Below are 17,377 nucleotides of genomic sequence, written 5' to 3'. Positions count from 1 at the left end.
TTACGTCACTCCCCCTATTAGCAATGGTTGTTGCTAGATCAGATATGGTTGCAGCCGGACGTTTACAAGAATTATTTATAATATTTATTAAAATATTTAAATTATTATTAAGTACCCCACCTAAACCCAACCGTCACAATTCAATTCAATTCAGCTTTATTTGTATAGCGCTTTTACAATGTAGATTGTATCAAAGCACTGTAAAAACAGTAGTTATACCGAGTATTATTTATGTTATCTATTAAATTACACAATAAATTGTATTTTTTAACGCCTACCCCCGCCCCAACCCTAAACTCAACCATCACAGTACTGTAAAAATATTGATTATTGTTTTACATTGTCATTAAAAAATGCAGCTATATTAATATGCATATCGCATTTCCGGCCGGCCGCGTATTTGATCTAGACTTTACTGGAGAGCCGTGTATTTTTAGTTCCGCTCTACCTCTGAATGAATGGGAGACTCTCAAAACTGAAAATGTTAACATTGCACATTGTGATTTAAGACTATTACAGTATTGTACATGTGTCCAAATGTTTCTCCTTCAATAGGTTTCTGAGTTTTGAAAAATGAAAATGATTGTTTAAGTTATTAAGAATAGGGATAAGTTATTGTTTATCAAAGAAAGTAAATGTTTGCAACCTTTTCACTTAAGTTTATTTTAATTTAATTAATGATGTATTTAATCTTGCTTTGATGCGGCTATGAATATAAATCTATATTATCTGTTATATGTAAAAGTAAAATTCTTTATTAAATCCTCACATATACCTATTTATGTTGTCTGTCTATAAAAGAAATCAGATTTATCAACTATTATTAACTGGTTGATAACTGTTTTGTTCAGTTTCTTCATTTGAATGAAGACAGAGTCCTACTGCAACCTAATGGGTGGGATTAATTTGATATCTGTACTTCCTTTTTATTACAAAAGGTTTATTAAATGCATGCAAAAAGAAAAATACACTTTACAGAAAATTTATCAAGCATCAAACACCAAAGGCTGACAATAGATATTAAAAGTATAAGAATGAATTAGTTTCTATTATAAGAAAAAGAAAAAAGGAATACTACAATAAAATATTAGATAATAATAGAAATAATTTTAAAGGCTCATGGAATATTTTAAATAAAATGATAAGAAATGGAACTTATAGTAAAAATAATCCTGATTATTTCATTGAAAGTGACCATAAAATAAATAATAAAGAAGATATAGTAAAGTTTTTCAATAAATTCTTTACAAATGTGGGACCAAAATTGGTTAAAAATATCAATGATTTAGTAAAAACAGAAGGGGTGGATATTGATTTGATTGACAGAAATCCCAATTCTATTTTTGTTAAAGTAGTAGATAAAAAGAAAATAATAGGTATTGTAAAGAAATGTACAAATCGTCCATTGATTGGAATAATATTAATATGACTATAATTAAGAAAGTGATTGAAGACATTGTCGAACCATTAACCTTATATTTGTAATAGATCTTTCCAGTCTGGCAAATTTCCAAATAAAATGAAAATTGCAAAGGTAATTCCACTTTATAAATCTGGAGATAAACAATACTTTACAAATTATAGGCCAGTTTCTATATTATCTCAGTTTTCAAAAATTTAGAAAAACTCTTTGTTGACAGGCTTAATAATTTTCATAGAAATGCATAACCTTTTAGCTGATGAACAATGTGGTTTCAGGTAAATAGATCAACATCTCTGGATTAACAAAAAATTATTAAGGAAATTACTAATAAGAGAGATAAAAAAAGAGAAGGTAGTTGGAATTTTTATAGATTTAAAAAAGGCATTTTTTTTTTACAATAAATCATAATATATTGGTAAATAAATTAGAAAGATATGGTATTAGAGGAGTAGCCTTGCACTGGATAAGCAGTTATTTAAAAAATAGGCAACAGTTTGTGGAAATTGGCAACCATGAATCGTCATATCAAAATGCAAATTGTGACATACCACAAGGATCAGTTTTAGGTCCAATATTGTTTATAATTTACATTAATGATATGTGTAAGATATCAGAGTTGTTTAAGTTTATTTTATTTGCAGATGATACAAGTAGTTTTTGTTCTGGGCATATTTACCAAAACTTGTGGAGTTGAATAAAACCGAAATTAATAAATTGAAATTATGGTTTAACGTAAACAAATTGTTATTAAATATAAGTAAAACAAAGGTTATGTTATTTGGGAAACTAAAAAGTAGTTATAATATAGATTTACATATTGATAAGGACATTATAGAAAGAGTAGATGCAATTAAGTTTCTTGGTGTTTTATTGAATTATAAAATTGGTTAAAAATCGCAAATAATGTGATATCAAAATTAGTAAAAACTGTAGCAATGGTGTATAAAGCAAGATTTATCCTGGACAATAAATCAATGTATTTATTATATAACACACTTATGTTGCATACTTAAGTTATTGTGCTGAAATTTGGGGGAATACATATAAATCTAATTTACAATCCATATGTACAATGCAGAAAAAAGTAATTAGACTAATAGAACAAGTGGGGTATTTGGAGCATACAAATCCTTTATTTTTTAAATTAAAGATGCTTAAGTTCAATGATTTGGTTAAATGTTAAACAGCACAAATCATGTTTAAAGCTATGGGAATAAAATACTTTCGAAATGTATACAAAAGTTTTTTGAAGAACGTCAAGGGGGTATAATCTGAGAGAAGAACTAAATTTTAGGAGGTTGAAAACAAGAACAACTTGAAGTTGTCAGTTTGACAGTTTATGTATGTCTGTATGTGATGTAAAACAATGGAACAGTGTATATCAGACTCTAAAACAACGTCAGGATATTAGTCAATAAAAAAACGGTATATATATACTATATATACATACTATATATATGAAGGAACTCATCGGCATATTGCAGTGGTCAACACAAGTTGAATCTGGAATCTTGGGTATCTCCAATTGTCTCATTCATTGAACTAGCTTGAGGGCTTATACCACCAAGATAACAGAGCGCCAATTGATTTCGGGCTCCTCTGACCAGTACTTCTCCGCAGACGTTCTGGTACCCTTCGGCTAACTAGCCAATGATTAATTAAGTCAGTTAAATTAAAAACAATGGCCCTTACAGGATCTTCAGCGGAAAGCGTTTCACGAAACTTTTTTAATGACTCCTGGTTATGTGCTCGCCTTGGGCACATCCTCCAGATGCACAATTTTGTAGAGACAAAGAGATCTCTAGAAACATTAATGCATATGAATAAAAGACAATCTCTTAATGTTAGAACTGAGGCAGATGTATCTTTGAATAATATGCCATAATGTTCCTCATATGCTGTTTATTCCAATCAACTAATTTAATCCGTGTGTTGTTTTAACCCTTATAACAGAGTAAAATGATCTGTATTTGTCTGAAATGTATGATGCCTGGTATTGAACGAAAGCTAGTGACATTTGCAATACGTTGGTGTAAATGAAAAACTAGTAGTCCAAAAAGTATTCTTCTTGTAACATTTGATGTAAGATAGTTTCAATCTTGCAAAAGTTCTACCTCGTGAAATCTACATGCAGTCTGTTAATTATTGACAGTTTTTACGTCGGTATGGGGTGTGGCCCCGCCCTTCATGGCAGATGCTCATTGGCAGACAGTGCTATGGGGACGAACCAGACCAGGTCACTTAAAACACCCTGCGACAAAGAAACTTTGCTTTTTGCATCAGCTAGCTTGCGCATGCTTTTGCTCTCAGCCCCCTTTTGCCTGCCCGGACACCGCGCCGCCACGCGATTGGGTCACCACGAAGTTCCACGCAAACCTCGTAAGTTTCGAGACTCACGAGGTCAAGTCATATCTCTCTGTCCCAGAAACCTCAGTCCCAAATGAGAGGGTTTTTTTCTGTTGCTGGGGACATTGTAAATACCCAGAGATACCAGCTTTTACCAGATTATATTTATATGATAATTTTCCTTAAAACCCATCTCTATCTAAGTGAGTGAGTGATTAAATGTTGAATGTGATGAGTTTTCAACAATACTAAATTGAAACTTTATTTTTTTACATGGTTTAATAATTTTTTGTTATTAAAATTGAAGTTCCTGTTTCAAAGCTTACAGATAGATGGCTAATTTGTGTGTCATTGACACTTTTTGCACTTTTTTTGGAGTATTTTCATAAGTTTTGTTTTTTCCTGGAAATGATTCAATAAATAACGTACTGTGACATTCATACCGAGGTATTACCGTACCGTGAAATTCTGATACCGATACATATATATATAACCTTAGAATTATAAGGTTCTGTCTGCGTTCTGAATGATTTTGAGCTTCAAAGTTTTTGCATTTTGTATAGCAAACAACATGTGTGTAGCAGATCTTTTTCATACATTAACATGACATAGACCCTAAGGGTTCTCTAAATGTAAATTATCAGAGTTCTCTTACACTTGCAAATTGGAGTAAATAAAACACGGTAAATGCAGATAGAACCTTCTCATTCTGAAAAGTCATTTTCTGCTTGGAATTATAAGGTTCTATCTGGCAGATCATTGATTGAAGCATTACTTATCAAGAAATACAATAAAAATATATAGTTCAGTGTTGTAACAACATGTTGATGCTTGAGAAAGTTAAAATTTTGCTTTCTGTAACATTTATTTCATGTTTTAGGATAAATATTTTTTCTTTTAAAATTAAGCACACAAGGCTGTACTAATTTTTTTTCCAGTGCGGCTGTTAATTTTATCTAATTATTATGTTCATATTTATAAAATTTTATGCTTTAAAAAATTATTAAATTATATTTATTGAATTATATGCCCCATAAAATAAATTAAGTATTTGTCCTTCAAGGCTTAATATTAAACTTATAGACTTTAAAAGAAACAGACTATGAGCAAATTAGTTCAATAAACACTGAAAAGTGTTCATTGACTATATATACACAAATAAAAATATTTCACATTTAATATACGAATTTTTAAATATTCATATCTTTTTCAACAATATAAAATTGAGCATTTCATCTCAATGTTTGCGACACGTTGGCACAGTGGGTAGCATGTTTGCCTCACATCAAGAAGGTCGCTGGTTCGAGCCTTGGCTGGGTCTGTTGCCATTTTTGTGTGGAGTTTGCATGTTCTCCCCGTGTCTGCGTGGGTTTCCTCTGGGTGCTCTGGTTTCCCCCACAAGTCCAGAGACATGCGGTACAGGTGAATTGGATAAGCTAAAATTGGCCATAGTGTATGTGTGTGATTGAGTGTGTATAGTTGTTTCCCAGTGTTGGGTTGCAGCTGGAAGGGCATTCGCTGTGTAAAACATATACTGAATAAGTTGGCGGTTCATTCAGCTGTGGCGACCCAAGATTAACAAAGGGACTAATTCGAAAAGAAAATGAATGAATAAATCTCAGTGTCAAGAAATGTCAGAATAACTCAATTTTGACAAAAATGTCAGATAGAACCTTATAATTCTAAGGTGACGATATATATATATATATATATATATATATATATATATATATATATATATATATATATATATATATATATATATATATATAATATATATATATAGATATATATATATATATATATATATATATATATATATATATATATATATATATATGAATAAAGGAATACAATGATGATGGTGATTGAAAAAGGATAAAAAGAGAAAGGTAAGATGACAATTTAATTAATGGCTATTTGCACTGCAGTACTAAGTTGTTGTTGTTGTTTTTTTCCTTTTTCTATTTGCAGTATGTATTTTGTTTTATTTTTTTCTTCTTTGGGTCTATGTTACAAAATGAAAAGGTACAAATAGAATCAAACATATTATTTGTCAAAGATGCCAAAAGGATAAAATATGTTTCATGTAAAAAGAAGAGATAAGTAAAAGAATAAATAAGTTTAAGTAATAGACGAATGATGTGTAATGAGGTGGGAGAATAATAAGCTTAGGCTTCTTCCTGCTCCATTTTCGACCATGTTTAAATGTATTTTTTTGTTAATGATATTTTATGTAGGATGTTTTTGTTCAAAAATAAATAAATCAAATCAAATGAATAATGTTACAAATAGTTTCCTAATCTAATAATACTAAATTCAAATGCCGACTTCTTGGTGTTATTTTGCAACTGTACATTTTATAAGGATTGTGTTTGATTAGTAAGTGTCACATACAGCATTATTATTCTATTTAATTTATTATGAATAATAATTAGATATAAATGTTTAATTGTTAATAAATGAAACGCCTTTTATAGAGAAAAATGTCAGAGAACTGAGCTGTAGAATGTGAACAGTATGAATGCTTTTTTGAATCAGCTGTCGCCTGGAAACAACCACAGTAAAACACTCACTATTTATGTCTTATTCTTCGGGACACACACAAAAAAAACATTCATTTGACATAAAAAAAAAATGTTCAGCACCAATGTAAACATCTGAAATCTATATTTGACAAATGCTGATTAGTACATACCAATTTCATCTAAAGACAGCAACACAAAGCAATATACTCCGTTTAAGTCTCATTTTCTTGGTTCAAGCGGAAATCTGGCTGATCTGTAATTTTTGTTTTTAGATGTCAGATGTCTCACCTTAAATGCAGACAACAGAAAACAGCCGTAGTCATCATCTAACCATATCTGTAGTAAATATACAGCTGACTGTGAGTTCTCTATGGGGAGTTCTGTGTAGGCGGAAGTAACAATACACTGCATGGAGTGAAACCAGACACTCTCACTCAGTACATTGGAGATTGTTTTAGTTATATCGTTTTATATATATTTTTAGTCATTTGTGATGCAGTGACTTAGTCAAATATTAATAGATCCACCACTTTTGACGCTCATAAATTATCATAAAATTCCTTGTGCTGCAGGTATTTGGAGGTTTGCTGAAGGTGTGGCTGTTGTGCAGCAAGGGATTTGCATTTTTAATAAACTGACAGTTCTTGTTTATTGAAAAGTAGTGGTGTAATGGATCTCAAATCTCATGGTTCGGATGACATTATGGTTTTTTTAGTCTCTGATCAAATGTCAAATTGACAATTTGTCATTTGCTTTCCCTTTTATTACAAAAACAGTCCTGCAAGAAACTTTTTAGTTTCATAAAATAAAATGAAGAACTAATCAGCTGAATAAAAATAAATAATAAAATATTCAGCGGTGTGAAAAAAATCAGTTACTTGTTTCTGATAAAGCTGAATGTAAATATCTAGCATTATCATTTGTACAATCTATAGTTATTTTTAGAGTGATTTTTCATAAATGATTGGGTCATTCACTATTAAAACTTAAAGGGCACCTATTGTAAAAAATCTTCTTTTCAAGCTGTTTGGACAGATCTGTGTGTTGGTATAGTGTATAGACCGTCATACTGGGGTGATATGAACACACCCAGTCCTTTTTTTTCAATTTAACTACAAAAAAAAGGGTCGGCCAATTGGAGCTGTTTTCAAATCGATCGCACCATTACGTAGGTGTGCGATTCCCCCCCGCCCACCGAATTGATTGACAGCTGCGCGTATTAACATATCCTGAGTTTGCCGTTTCCGCCATTATCAGCGTGTACGTCGAAGCGATGCCACCAAGAGAACACCCTTGTGCTATTTTAGGATGTAAGGCTCAGCACAAGGGCCTTCACCGTCTTCCTGCAAATGAGCAACAGAGGCTTAAGTGGCTGAGTTTTATCTTTGAAGACAAGGTGCCTGAAAATGTACCAAAACTGTTGTATGTTTGCGCTAACCACTTTAGCGTAGACTGCCTCGAGAACGCGGGACAATACAACTGCGGATTCGCGAGTAAATTGTTTTTGAAAACTGGATCAGTTCCTACAACACGTGATCCTGCCTCACTTCAAGTAAGTATTACATTTTATGTACTTCTAGCCTTAGCATTCTAATTATGATAAGCCGATGAATAGCATCTGCGGCTAAAGTAGCTTCGGATGTTTGTTTGCACGTGTTTACCTCTTATTGTGCTTTTCAAAAACAGTCTAAATACTCGAAGCTGCAAATGGTAGTGTGTACATGAAGGGGGTTTAGCCATTAGAAACAGAAACCGTAGAAAAATAGCAACATTGTAAAAAGCAGTACCACTGGCTACAGCTAAAGTTTGTTGTTGTTAAATGTTTGTTGTACTGTAATGGTAAGCCGAAATGAATAGCATCTAAAAGTTAAAAGCAGCCAAAGTTGCTTCGGATGTTTGTTTGCACGTGTTCACTGCTATTATGCTTTTCTATAACAATCTAAATAATCGAAGCTATAAGTGGTAACTGTTAGTGTGTACAAGAAGGGCTTTTAGCCATTAGAAACAGAAACCGTAGAAAAATATAAACATTGTAATAAAGCAGTGACCAGTACTGGCTACAACTAAAGTATGTTGTTTATGTGGGATGTTTGTTGTAATGTGTATACTGTAATGTTAAGCAGAAATGAATAGCATCTGCGGCTAAAGCTACTTCGGATGTTTGCGCGTTTACAGCTATTGTGCTTTTCTAAAACAGTCTAAATACTCGAGGCTTTAATTGTTAATGTGTCCATAAAGGGGTTTTAGCCATCAGAAACAGAAACGGTAGAAAAAATTAAACATTGTAATAAAGCATTACCACTGACTAAGTTACAGCTAAAGTTTGTTATGTATGTGGGATGTTTGTTGAAATTTTTTCACTGTACTTGCACGTGGTCTGCAGTTGTTTACAATAAGATCGGTATGTTTTAATCAAATAAAGGTCATTTTAAAAAATTTATGTTTTCTTACAAAGGCCACGACGTCGACAAAGAGCAACAAGGTGGATGTTTGTTGCCAGACAGAACCATTTCACACATCTTTACACAGTGTTGGTACCCAGTTGTCTTTTAGGACGCTTCAGGCTAAACGCAGGAGTACAAGTAAGTTAAAATTTCTCAGTTTATTTTAAGTTGCTGCATTAGAAACGTGTTTTATAATCTTCATAAACGTGCAATGAGATTAATCATAAAATTACACTATAGGTGTCCAGACAACAGTATCCAGTTTTGAACTGACTGTACCATCAGCGTCCTCTACTGCGTTTATGACTTCGACACCCCTCAAACCTTCACTAAAAAGACCTCGTCTGGAGCTGGAGGAGGAGGAGGAGGAGGAGGAGGAGGAAGAAGAAGAAGCCGAAGAGACTTTGACAGAGTCAAAAATTATAGCCCAAGACTCGGATGTGAGATTTGACCCTGCAGAGGAATGCACATCTGCAACTGAACCAACAGACTTGTCGTGAGTTTATGCATTATGTAAATTATTTGAAAGATTGTGTATTGTCATCATAACATTCATCATCATTTTTTTTTATTATGTACATGTGTATATTTATTTTTACAGAATCCAAGAATGCCCAGTTCATAACATTGCCAAGTTCATTGTCTATGAAACATGCCTCATGGAGCTCTTCAGTGACTGCCCAGTGTGTCAGAGGAGATGTGATGTAAAGTCACAAAGGCTTGGGACATTTCTGAGCGTACAGCAAGTCTGCCCACACTGCGAGTTTGTAAGAAAATGGAACAGTCAGCCAATTATTGGTAGTACTCCAGCTGGCAACCTGCATCTTTCTGCTGCTGTCTACTTGAGTGGTGCATAATTTTTTGTAGTTGAAAAGGTAATAATCTATCAAAATTTATCACATTTCTTTTAGAAACATAATATAAATTTTGTCACAGGGTGCATGCACATTGTACTAAAAATTCTCCTCTCTGTTGTCAGGTATTTGCTGCCATGAAACTACACATTTTTAAATATGATTCATTTCGTCGTCATGCAAGACTTTGCATTGAACCTGCTATTGTCCACAAGTGGAGAAATTGGCAGAGTGAAATGCTAGAACAGCTCAGTCGAAGAGAGAATATGATTGTTGGAGGAGATAAGAGGGCTGACTCCCAGGTATTTAGTCAAAAGATTTAATTTCTAATTCAATACAGTCTAATAAAAAAAATAAATTTGAAATACATTACAATTATTCCAAAAATGTGTTTAAAATAATTATGTACGGTTTGTTCTTGAAGGTCACTCGGCCAAGTATGGGAGTTATACAATGATGGACCTTGCAACTAACACAGTGGTCGACCTACAGTTAGTCCAGGTAATACAGAAAAGTGTTATGTGAACTAGCATAATATTTTGGACGGAAAATGTGTGATTTTTATATATATTTTTTTACCTTATTTAAAATTTTATAGAGTAATGAGGTGGGCGGCAGTTACCATATGGAAAAAGAAGGCCTAAAGAGAAGCCTTGACCTGTTGGATGCCCGCGGTGTTCGTCTGGAATGCATCATCACAGACCGACATCCTCAAATACAGAAATATCTCAGGGATCGAAATGTCACTCAGTTTTACGATGTGTGGCATATCGAGAAAGGTATGTAATTTAGCAGTTATTAATTTACTTAAGATTAAATTGCTATTTACAGTTCTTACATGTTTATTATTATTTTTGTGTTGATGTCTTTTTTTTTCTTTAATTTCCAGGAATTTCCAAAAAAACTGGACCAGATATGCCAGATAAAGGGGTGTGAGAAGTTGCGTAAATGGTTGCGTAGCATCAAAAACCACATCTACTGGACTGCTGCATCATCCACAACAGGTCCTGAAAGAGTGGCAAAGTGGACCTCTATCATAAACCATGTACATGAAGACCCCAATTTTCCGGCTTATCTGCATCCGCAACGGATAAGCAGAGACGAGAACAAATGGCTGTCGGCTGGTAAGTTGTATACAGACAAATAAAATATTCTTTGCGATTAAAACTAATGCAAAACAGAGCTTGTTTCTTTGTTCAGATTTGTTTTTGATTCAGACTCTAATACCTTAAATTTTTGCTTGTTTAGCAACGATGCCATTCTACAAGCTGGAGAAAGTTCTCGCTAACAAGAGAATATTGAAGGATGTGGCCAAGCTAAGTCCTCACCACCAGACGTCAACTGTTGAAGCTTTCCACAGCGTCCTACTGCGGTTTGCACCCAAAAATGTGGTATTCCCATTTCTGGGGATGCTATGCAGGTAAAGCCAATGATCAGAAATTAATATTTACAATACCATACAGTCTTGTCATGGTACGTCATTTACATTTTTCTTTTTGTTAGGTTGTACTTGGCTGCACTGCATTACAATGAAAATGCCGGGCGTCCCCAGGCCACATCAGCAACTGGTAAACCTATTTACAAGCTTGCCTTTCCAAAGGCAAAGAAAGGAGAGTATAGGGTCCGAAAAGTGAAGACGCAGCAAACTTTCGGTATGTATATAAATGTTTATAGTATTTTTAATAATTCAACAAATAAAAAAATAATTGCACTTTACATTCACAATGACAACTCACTACTCAAAATACAAAATTAAGTTACTAAAGAGATATCTGTTATATTGCACAGGTTATGTAGAAGAGCTGCTGGACCTCATCTTCAACCAAGTGTTTGTGGACCCATCACCCTATGTTGATGAAGTGTTGGGAATTCACATACCACCTGCTCTATCATCAGCCTGCGATCGACCTGAGATGGAGGAGGCTATCTCCAGCAGGGTGACCCGCTTCAATCAATAGCTATCCTAAAACCCACATAGCTGCCCTGCTCTTCAGGAAACTGTCTCCGAATCTTCAGCACCACACAGGCAGGAATCACAACACGGACTCTCCGCCCGAGGAAACCCCAACACCAGCTCGCAAAGCTCCGATAAGCCAAAAAGCGGCACTGTCTAACAGAGACATAATAATGAAACATTGTTTTAGAAATTGCACTACAATTTGAACTTGGGAGTTATCACATATACATTTTTATTTTTGATAAAGTAACTAGCTTTAACAAAATTTCAGAAGTCATATTTTGTTTATTCAACTGCCAATGTTTGATATGTTTGTATGTGTTTGTAGATATACTGTACTTTCTAATGTTCATGGACAATTGTATTTCATTCAACAAAGTGACAACTTGAAGTTTATATTTTATATTTGCACAAGGATACATTTTATATTTGCCATCACATTTTAATTTATACTTCAATATAAAGTTTTTATATGACTAAGGAATTGAAGCATCTTTTCTGAAGGGTTGATGCTTCTATGCCATACTGATTTTTATATATTTTACAAGTTTATATATTAATGTTTAGTGAAATTAAAATTATTTTTCAATAAAAAGTACATGAATTACTCAGCCTTTTATGAAGTCATTCAAATTGTCATCTCAGAAATAGCAGCAATAAAAAAGGTACGTATTTCATTTTTATTGACATTGAGGTAAAGTTGGCTTTATATTGAGATATTCGGACATTCTCCTTAATAGTATCATTTCTGTAAAGTATTCTTTGCAAATTCAAACTAGGGAAATCGTATTAGCAGCAAATGACAAAGTACAACATTGTTTACAGCCAAGTAGATAGTGTTAATGTTGTTTACAAGTCATACTTGCATGCTAAATCCGATCGATTGTTTAAACTACCATGGTAAACAATACAGGGACTTCTGAATGTGCGGATATAAAACCAACTTTATCGCTATTTTATTGACTACACTGCGTTAATGTGCTTAAAAAAAAAGCGAGCATGCAGATCATGAACAAGGTAACCTGCTATTCTTTCTATTTATTTAAACTCACTTTTGCACTCCACGAAGTCGCAGGGGACCATAGTCTGCTTTGTATATATTGATGCATTTTGCAAGGAATAAATATTGAAGCAAACGGGATCCATTCCTGGATGCTCCGTCATGCACGAGGGTTGCAATTCCAGTTGATCCATTCGTCTTCTAACCTTATTACACGACACAGTTATGCTGTTTATTATCTCATTCGATGTCTTTAGAGCAGCAACGTAAACTGGAAATTACCTGCGGTATCTCCCTGCAGCATACATTTTCAGCCTCAGTTGGCATTTTTTCACAATTGCCACACAAGCACCTGCCAATATTTGTCAACGTCAATATTCATGAATTACGAATAAATCATACCAATGCAAAATTTATCTTTGTGGATATCTTTATGTATTGTCTGTTTGACGTAACGCATGATGTTCGCGAACTTTATCAAACAAATTACGGATGGCGCATGCATAGTTACATAGCGGCTGAAAAAGTATACGACATAAAATATTTTGTATGTACCACTCTGACACATTCTGGCACATTCGGATTAGATTCCTCAACAGTCGACTCTGCTTGATCTGTGTCCGAGTCTGTGTCATATATGTAGGGTTGAATTGTGTTCCTCTCACTCATGATGACTCTTACTGTCTGCCTCTGTGACGCGGTGCACAAAGCAGACGCGCTCTTGGCTCCGCCCCCTTGTTACGTTGGGCGGGCAGTCAAAACTCATTATCATGTTAAACAACACACCCCAAAACAGCAACCCGTGTACACGCCTCTAAATTTACACTTTTTAAACACAGCATAATAACCATATCTGAATTGCGTTTTGATCTGAACCTACATTGGCACACTCAGAAGAACCATAATATTACTATTAAATCTCAAAAAAGGGCTAAAATATGTGCCCTTTAATGTTTCATTGCAAGATGGATAATTTTGAAAGAATAATTTAGTGGCATGTTTTTGATGGCTGGTTGTCGCCACCTTTTGGCTAAGAAATGTAATTGCTGCCTTGAACTTTCATTTTTAAACATGAGATTTTAAATGTGCAGTAGGTAATGTGCCAAAATGCTAACCGGTTAGCATAGTATTATCTTTGAAACACAGTCCTTCCCCTGTCATCCAGAGGCACGCCTCCTGAACATACCTGGCAACATTGGTATGTGTAAATAAGGGATATGCCCACTATAATAAGGGATTCCCCCGACCCCCTTTAAAAAAAACTAAAACAAATTACTATATATGCACATTTGGAGCTGTTTCACTGTAAATAAACAGTTAAATGGTCAGTAATATGTTTTATTATTTATTATTATTATTATTATTACTAATATATACAAAAGAAAAAATAAATAGTATACATCATCAGCAAATAAATTAGCAAACAGTTCAGCTTTTTAAAATTAATAGCTATTATAATGAAATAGAATCAAATCGCATTAATGAAATGAAATTAAATGAAAGCATTCGATTGAGCATTCGACTGTTTATGCTCATTTAGTATGAAATTACTTGTGTTTGAAAAAAAAAAAAAAACTCACCAAGATCAACATCTTTAGATATGAATTGTATTAATTATGTGTATATGTCTGTTTAAACACGCACCTAAAACCCAGACTTTTGCTCCCCTTCAAATCCCAAGTCGGAATCCGTTTGGGAAACAGCGTGATTCATATGCGCGCCGCTTAGACAACATGTCCGCGTCGCTCTCATATGAGTTTCATGCAAGCCACGTGCCTCCATTAGAAATTACAAACTTACACTTATCGATAAGCCCCAAGATCAAGTCTCCTACTGGACAATCTGCAACAGGTTTCAGACTAAGGCTGCATGAGTAAGACAAAAATCATAACTGTACTTTAGAAAATCACGGCTTTAAATGTAACTGTGGCATCTGTGATTAAAACTTAACCAGGAGTTTACATAAGTGAGACAGTGCTATAAAAGCAAACATGTTTTTATGACAATATTGTAATATGTATTACCTGTAGATGTGTCTTTCCCCATGTTTGTAACTTTCACAAGATGACTATCATAACAGCATTCATGTTATTATTCTTTGATGAACCATGTTTCTTCTAAAACACAATAAACAATTTAAACGCAGTTGATCGGTTGTTAGTTTAGAGCAAATTTGCACACTTGTTTGTTTATTCTCTTGCCCTCCGCCCATATAAATATTTGGTACATGGTTTCCGATATATTCATTCTTCCATGGCTGGGTGCCACACCAAAATTGATCCCGCCACGGCTACATTACAACTTCTCATTCAAAACATTGTTGTGTTTTTATTTTTATTTTTATTGAATAGCGATAATAAAAATGATGATAATCGCACCAAAACGTATTAAAAGGGAAGTGAATTATAACAGAGCAAACTTTTCTGTAATCGTAGTAGGGCTGTTGTTTGACCCTTTAAGGTTACGTGTTGACTGACTGACTGACTGACTGGCCGACTGACAGGTGCCTGATGCTTGAGGTCAGCAAACACGACGTATAGCCGGTTCACTTTACTTCAGGACGCATTAATGTCGCTCTGTAGGTCTATTAGAGACATTCGTAAGTATTCCTAGCAAATCTAATAAATGTTGGAGACATACTTGTTACATAAACGCACTAAATCACACTTCAGCAGCTTTTATTTGAGAGCGAAAGATCTGCGCTCGAGGGCGTGCAAGAAGTTTTATGCACGAGCAGAAGAAATCGTCGCGCAAGCTAAGAGATTTGCATGCTCGTAGGCTATTACATAAATGCAATCTCGAATCGTAATACTGCACTCACGACATTTGTCATTGAAATAACGCCACAGGTTGTTGGTAGATCTAAGTAAAAAAGGCCTGCCGCCACAGCTGGAAAAAATCCCAAGGAAACACTGTTGGTATATTTAACTTCTAATTGTTAGCAATAAGAACAGATGTAATTTCTGATAGTATAACAGTATAAAGCACTTCAGTCAATTCAAATTTAGACATCGATATAAGCAAATGTGTTAATTAGATGAAGAAACATAAACTGAAGTATTTTTAATATTTGCAGATCTGCTTCTCCATTGTAGTGAAGCTCCTCCCCTTTCTGTGAAGCTCCTCCCCATCAGTCCTGCTATAAACACTGCAATATTTCCATCAGTCTACAAGACGAGCAGCAGACCATCAGGTAGGCGTGAAATCTGCAAAGATGAAGGAAGTTGAGAACATGAGTGATCCAAAACCCTGCACAACTGAAGATGAAGAGACTGAAAAAGAAACAGGTTGGTGTTCAATCTTGACTTTTCAATGATAAAGATGAAGATAAAATAATACTGAGCAGCTTTAAACAGCTCATTTGCTTTATCGTGTGTGATAGGGGAAAAAAACTAACAAACTTAAGGGACAAACTGAGAAATAAATGCAGAAACTGGCACACAGTTGTCTATTTTATGTTTAAAAAAGGATTATTAAACATTTAATATAATAAGACCAAACTTTATATGATCTGATTTAATTTAAATTTATTTGATATTTTATTTAAAACAATTCTGAAATCTTAAGTCTGAAGTCCTTTACTGCATTTTCTAAAACCTTGATGTATGCTTCTGCTCCTGGAAGTAGGACGGTGGCCAGGAAGTGCAAAACAACAATACAAAGTTTGAAACACTTTTACAAGGCTCAAGACGAATGTACATTTTGAAAAACATTTTTACCCATCATCAGACACAATTACATAGGAAAAACAGTTTTACAAAGGTAAAAACAACTTTACATTTTAGAAAAATAAATTAACAACTTTTACAAGTCCCGAAACAAATTTACAATTACAGATTCCTTAAGGAATAGGAATGTACCACACACCGGTAGTGACGTGGGGGAAAGTTGTTGTTGTTGCTGGTGAGTGCGGTAAATTCGCAATGTGGAGTACATGGTGTAAACAAAGTTTTTGGTGACCGAACATGGACTGCGGTCGAGTGTTGTTTTGCCCGTTTTGTGGCAAACACATGAGCAGCTTAACACGGTTTTGCTTTGCGTGTGGTCGTTGTTTAGAGTTTATAGAGTTTATAAAGATGTTTAGAGTTTATAAAACATACTGCATCAATGTGTTCAATATTTATTTACATCCACTCGTACGCTGTGAGAGACTCGGAACAAGCAGAATTCCTTTATTGAGACGTGTTGGTTAATCTGCAGTCATACAGCGTCTTCAAGGTGTCCAATGTGTCTGCAAGAGCCTACTAGAGGTCCGCAGTCTGCAAGTTCTTTCACAAGTCTCTCACAAATCTCACACAAGTCTGAATTAGTCTGAATTAAGACAAAGATTTCATGGCTATATTGTGTTCTTAGGAGGAGGGGCTATGGCTAAACAAAGCATGCAAATTAAGGGTTGTGGTCGGCAGGGTAAACTGCTTCTCAGGTCTAATCTCATCATGTTCTGGAGACAGAAACCGCCTGACCATTTGATCGAAAAGAGAAAACAATAGACACCCCATGCTGTGAAACTGACAATTTGCATTACTTTGGCTTAGCCTGTAATCAGAAAGATAAAGGTTAAATGTCCCTCCTAGCTGGGATGTTAATGAAATTATATAATTAAAAACCAGAGAATATAACTTTTCAGTTATACGTAGATTATTGTTCATTTGGAATTAGTTGATAGAAATTTATATTTCCACAGCTGTAATCATGGATATGATGTCAAATCTACTTGGTGTAAACCTCTGCTTGAGGACTCTTAACAGTAAATTGAATAAAGCCTGTGTTACGGTTTAACTGGTGTCTATGTTAACTGAGGCCCCTTTTCAGATGTAAACTTTTC

At 34.3% G+C, this 17,377-nt stretch overlaps 2 protein-coding genes and 1 long non-coding RNA gene across 4 annotated transcripts in view; 2 read left to right on the top strand and 1 right to left on the bottom strand.

Moving 5' to 3' along the window:
• Positions 1 to 12,964, top strand: part of si:ch211-190o19.1 — a 491,573-nt gene extending 478,609 nt beyond the window's left edge. The window contains exons 2-11 of one of the 2 annotated variants that reach the window (XM_087243942.1): positions 8,349 to 8,879; positions 8,982 to 9,237; positions 9,343 to 9,616; positions 9,721 to 9,897; positions 10,020 to 10,096; positions 10,194 to 10,374; positions 10,485 to 10,719; positions 10,844 to 11,015; positions 11,099 to 11,247; positions 11,384 to 12,964. In XM_087243942.1, the coding sequence (XP_087100068.1) occupies positions 10,261 to 10,374; positions 10,485 to 10,719; positions 10,844 to 11,015; positions 11,099 to 11,247; positions 11,384 to 11,553 (840 nt within the window). In that variant the 5' untranslated portion in view covers positions 8,349 to 8,879; positions 8,982 to 9,237; positions 9,343 to 9,616; ... (1 more) ...; positions 10,020 to 10,096; positions 10,194 to 10,260 and the 3' untranslated portion in view covers positions 11,554 to 12,964. Of the gene's footprint in view, positions 1 to 7,546; positions 8,880 to 8,981; positions 9,238 to 9,342; positions 9,617 to 9,720; positions 9,898 to 10,019; positions 10,097 to 10,193; positions 10,375 to 10,484; positions 10,720 to 10,843; positions 11,016 to 11,098; positions 11,248 to 11,383 lie in introns of those variants that run through there. The other variant, XM_087243941.1, reaches the window with a different exon arrangement.
• Positions 1 to 17,377, bottom strand: part of LOC141381140 (uncharacterized) — a 686,936-nt gene that overhangs the window by 243,747 nt on the left and 425,812 nt on the right. The window lies entirely within an intron of this gene.
• The window catches only part of znf1004 (zinc finger protein 1004), a 31,960-nt gene that overhangs the window by 1,681 nt on the left and 12,902 nt on the right, over positions 1 to 17,377 (top strand). The window contains 1 exon segment of the mRNA NM_001114464.2: positions 15,629 to 15,839. Within this exon segment, the coding sequence (NP_001107936.2) occupies positions 15,767 to 15,839 (73 nt within the window). The 5' untranslated portion in view covers positions 15,629 to 15,766.

Source organism: Danio rerio, chromosome 3, assembly GCF_052040795.2.
Source record: "Danio rerio strain M-AB ecotype USA chromosome 3, GRCz13ab, whole genome shotgun sequence".
Classification (NCBI taxonomy): Eukaryota; Metazoa; Chordata; class Actinopteri; order Cypriniformes; family Danionidae; genus Danio; species Danio rerio.
The sequence above is the reverse complement of the archived record's forward strand: the minus strand, read 5'-3'. Positions and strand labels throughout refer to the sequence as shown.